This window comes from Tarenaya hassleriana, unplaced genomic scaffold, assembly GCF_000463585.1.
Source record: "Tarenaya hassleriana unplaced genomic scaffold, ASM46358v1 Cleome1, whole genome shotgun sequence".
In the NCBI taxonomy this organism is placed as follows: domain Eukaryota; kingdom Viridiplantae; phylum Streptophyta; class Magnoliopsida; order Brassicales; family Cleomaceae; genus Tarenaya; species Tarenaya hassleriana.
Window position 1 is genome coordinate 11,704,475 of NW_010960187.1, and position 4,528 is coordinate 11,709,002.

A 4,528-nucleotide genomic window follows, 5' to 3' on the forward strand; every position below is an offset into this window, starting at 1 on the left:
AATGCCGAGTTTCCTGTATAGCTTAGCCCCATATGCTTGGCCACTCAGAGTATCTAATGCACATGACATTCCTATCTGCAAAATTTCAGCAAAAATTTGCACGGTTTGAAACCCAGAATTCTGGTAAATAGTAGAGGGAATATGCTAAAAATCAGAGAAGGACATGCATAAAGAAAGAGGAAGAGCTTTACGATGAAGCTAAGGCCGGTGACGTTGCAGAAGGAGGTGGCGAGGGAGGTGCTGGAGAGAGAGAGTTGACCCAGATGACCAACCATCGCCATTGAAATGATCTGCAACGCGTACTGCAAAACAACCACCGCAGCCATGGGAGCCGCCAAGCGACCAACCCTCTTGATTTCTTCCAGCAGAGCTCCGTCCCTCAGATCTCTCCATGTAACTCTCTCTTCTCCCGCCTCCAGTCTCTCCTTCGCGCTGCTATCCTCGCCCGACATCGTAGTTAGAGGAGAGAAAGCTCTCGCCTTTGCCTTGCCCTTTGGGGATTTTTGCGTGGCTTTGGATCAATCGCGCTGAAAGAGGTCGAGATTGGAAGAGATGGCGGTGGAGGATTGACCTACTCGTTAAATTCGGCGATGGCTAATCATATCAGACAGATTCGTTGGACGCAACGAAGTGGTTTCACGGGTAAACATGTTGGTCAATCTAGGTGTTTGTCTTCTTCCTTCTTGCTCATTTCTCGGATCTTGGTCTTTTCTTTAATGGGTAATTAACAATTAATAATTTTGTTGCTTGTTTTGTGACATCCTCGAAGAAGAAAATAACCCAATAATATACGTAAGTTGTTCATGGGGGAATGAAATAGCAACTGAGAATTGAGATCTCAGAAGAAGAAGATTCAAGAATCAATATTATTATTATTGTTTAATCCCTCGAGATGGGATTTGCTCGATGCCACCATCATCATCATCATCATCATCATCATCATCATCCCGTATTTGTTGGGGATTAGGCAAATCCGTTTCGACCCACCGTTTATTCTAATTTGTGTGGAAAAGAATGCATGCCTAAAAAAGAAAATTGGAATTCAATATCGATATACAATAAAATAAATAAGAAATATTGATCTATGAATGCATTTACAATATATATTTGCATATTTTGTTTAATTTTTTAATCTTTCTTAAAATATTTAATAAATAATGATACAACATCCAACAAAATATTTGTATATTTGAATGGAATAAATAACAATAGTGAACGTATTATAAGTAACAATAAATAAAAGTTACGCTCTCTTAATTTAGTGAATATTAATGTTTTTACCTCTCTTGTTCTTGTTGTAACAAGTGTCTTTTAAATTAATACAGATAAATTAAAAAAAAAACAAATGAGACTAATTTAACAAAAAAAAAAAAAACAAATGAGACCAATTAAAAAATCAAAATAAATTTTCAACTATGAATAACAAAAAAAATGTTTATAGATTCTAAAGGAGAATAAACATCTTCTCTTTTTTAGAGTAATTAAATTTTTAGGAAAAAAATTATGGTCAGAAGAATAAAAAACTTGATGAAAAGACGAAAAAAGGTGAGAAAACACAATAATAATAGTTGAAATATAATTAATATTCTTCGATGATAAAAACTATTAATAGTCTATTGAAAATTGGATAGTTTTAATTAAGGGTAAAGTTGAAAATTATTTTAAAATTTTACTTAGAAAATCTAAAATGACATCTATATAGTAACAACAAATATTATGTATAGCATCAAATATTAAGAAACGAGGGAATACATGATTCCATATAAATAAAATATCGTTTTAGTTATTTAATATTTATTAAAATATTTAGAATTAATAAATATTTTTTTAACATACCATAACAGAAATGTACATTTTTTAAATTATAAATATTTCAGTTTTTATATATTCGATGTATCTAATATTTATTTAAGAGAATGAAACTCCTTACAAATATTATATATTCGACCAATACTACATTTCGACCCGCAAAATATGCAAAATTAAGTTATTTTGCAAAATATTTTTCAAACTATATATTTTTAAATACCAACAACTTCTCTTCATCTGCTGAGTCCGCTCCATCTAACTTCTACTGTTAGGTTTGATTTATTCACTTACGGTTAATTAGTTGGAGTTTGTTTATTTCGGATTTTGAAAATTTATAATCGAACAGTTATTTAATTTTAATTGGTTTGATTACGATCCGATTCAATCCGGTTATATCTAATTAAAATTATAATCAAATAATAATCAAATAATAATTCGATTTGATTCACCCATATAGTAAGTAAAACAAACTTCAGAACATTGTATTGTTTAAGGAAAATTTAAAAAACATAACCGAACTGAACCGATTATAAATGGAACATCGTTGAAGAAAAACAATTTTATGTTCATTTCTCTGCCTAGACAAGTTCATTCTTGTCTAGTCGCTTCCAAACCCGGATAAAAGAGGAGGGTTTTATGGTAAGTTACCAACCAACAAAATAAAAACCAATGCCACATCTTACATGTAATAAATTCTAGTGATATAAACGTTGGGGCGTCCTCTATTTACGATGCATTATACCAGAATCCAGGTGTAGTGAAAAATAGACAATGACATAGGGCCTATCCCGAATGCAATGCGTCATATCAGCGTTCGGATATGGAGTTAAATAGAAAAGGATTCCCACATCGTGGGCGCGTGTGAATAAAGAAGTTAATCCAGAGTGCCGATACTACTAAAAATCTAGGTAGGGTAGATGATAAACAATTTTATAGGAAGAGGAGTACGAAAACCTTGGTGGAGTGGAAAATTATGGTAGGTATTTGGAATAGTGGTTCGCTTACAGGAAAATTGATGGAGCTTGTAGACACGATGAGTAGAAGGAGAGTGAACATTGCTTGCATCCGAGAGACTAAGTGGGTAGGAGAGAAAAGTAGGGAGATTGGAGATACAAGTTTTAGATGCTGGGATCCCTTCGGGTTCCTAGCATGCGATCTCATCGATCTAGGGTTTGGATTCTAGGTTTCACGCAGCGGAAGGAAAGATCTAAACCTAGCCAAACGTCACACAAAACCAATTGTGCAATAACCCGAACAATCGTGTATATCGTCGTGGGATTCGAATACTTACCTCGTTCTTTCAAGATCTGGAAATATCAATCGATCCAGGGCCTGTTTTAATCACCAAGAGTTGAAAGCACAACCCCTCTACATGTATCCACACCGACGGGATGAATTCCAACACTTTGGAACGTATCTGCTAGGATTTGTGAAGAGAAAACCGATGTCCTTGACTTGGAATCGATATTCCAATCTCTATAACTCAAAATCAAGCTTCTCTAAGCTCTCATGAGTGTTTTGGACGTCTGAGGTTCATTGGGAATAATGATATACCAAGACTAGTATGATGTGTGACTGATGATCATATAGATGATCAGAGGTATTGGATACGATCACAATCATAGGTATTCGTTGGAGAACGGAATACTGGATTGACCCGCATGAGATTGTCACATGGACTTGTTGGGTTCCCTTCGGGTTCCTAGCATGCGATCTCATCGATCTAGGGTTTGGATTCTAGGTTTCACGCAGCGGAAGGAAAGATCTAAACCTAGCCAAACGTCACACAAAACCAATTGTGCAATAACCCGAACAATCGTGTATATCGTCGTGGGATTCGAATACTTACCTCGTTCTTTCAAGATCTGGAAGTATCAATCGATCCAGGGCCTGTTTTAATCACCAAGAGTTGAAAGCACAACCCCTCTACATGTATCCACACCGACGGGATGAATTCCAACAGTTTGGAACGTATCTGCTAGGATTTATGAAGAGAAAACGATGTCCTAGACTTGGAATCGATATTCCGATCACTAGAACTCAAGAGAAAGCTTCTCCAAAGCTCTAGAAAGTGTCTAGGACGTCTGAGAGTTCTATCTAGGGTTTGTGGTGGCTCAATCACTTAATTAGAATTGCCCAAAACCCTAAAACGTGAGAAACCGATAACTGTCACGTAAGTCGGACCGTTCGTTCCATACCTGGAACGGACGTTCTGACTTTCTACGTAGAACGGATGTTCCGTAATTCAACGCAGAACGGACGGTCTGAGCCCATGGACCGTCCATTCCAGACCTGGAACGGACGGTCTGGCACTTGCGGAACGGTTCGTTCGTTCCTCAGCAGAACGAACGGACCAGCGGAGGAAGAGAGGCGGACACACCAGCCAAAGAATGAGAGAAGATTCAATCTCAAATTACTTGCCAAATTCTCAAAGGTTCCTTTCTCGTGTCGCTCTCTTCACGTGTGATCCATCCCTAATGGTGTGTGACCCTGTAGGCCCATTCGAAGTGGCAGTGGCTTCGGAAACCCTTTTCCCGAACCACAAGTCATGGTTAGGTAATACCCCGAAACTCGAATTGGATATTAATTATTTAAAAATAAATAATTAAATGGGGATGTCACGAAATCACAAAAAAATACATAGTGCAATGCCGGGGAGAGGCACGGGGATCGTCACATGCGGGAAGGATCGAGAAGGAACGAAGAAACGGAAAAGAAA

The 4,528-nt window shown here is 37.1% G+C and overlaps 1 protein-coding gene across 1 annotated transcript in view; it reads right to left on the reverse strand.

Moving 5' to 3' along the window:
* LOC104824019 (protein DETOXIFICATION 12-like) overlaps positions 1 to 833 on the reverse strand; it is a 3,251-nt gene extending 2,418 nt beyond the window's left edge. The window contains exons 1-2 of the mRNA XM_010555869.2: positions 192 to 833; positions 8 to 75 (exon numbers count right to left, since the gene is read on the reverse strand). Of these exons, the coding sequence (XP_010554171.1) occupies positions 8 to 75; positions 192 to 452 (329 nt within the window). The 5' untranslated portion in view covers positions 453 to 833. The remainder of the gene's footprint in view (positions 1 to 7; positions 76 to 191) is intronic.
* Between the last annotated feature and the right edge of the window lie 3,695 nt (positions 834 to 4,528).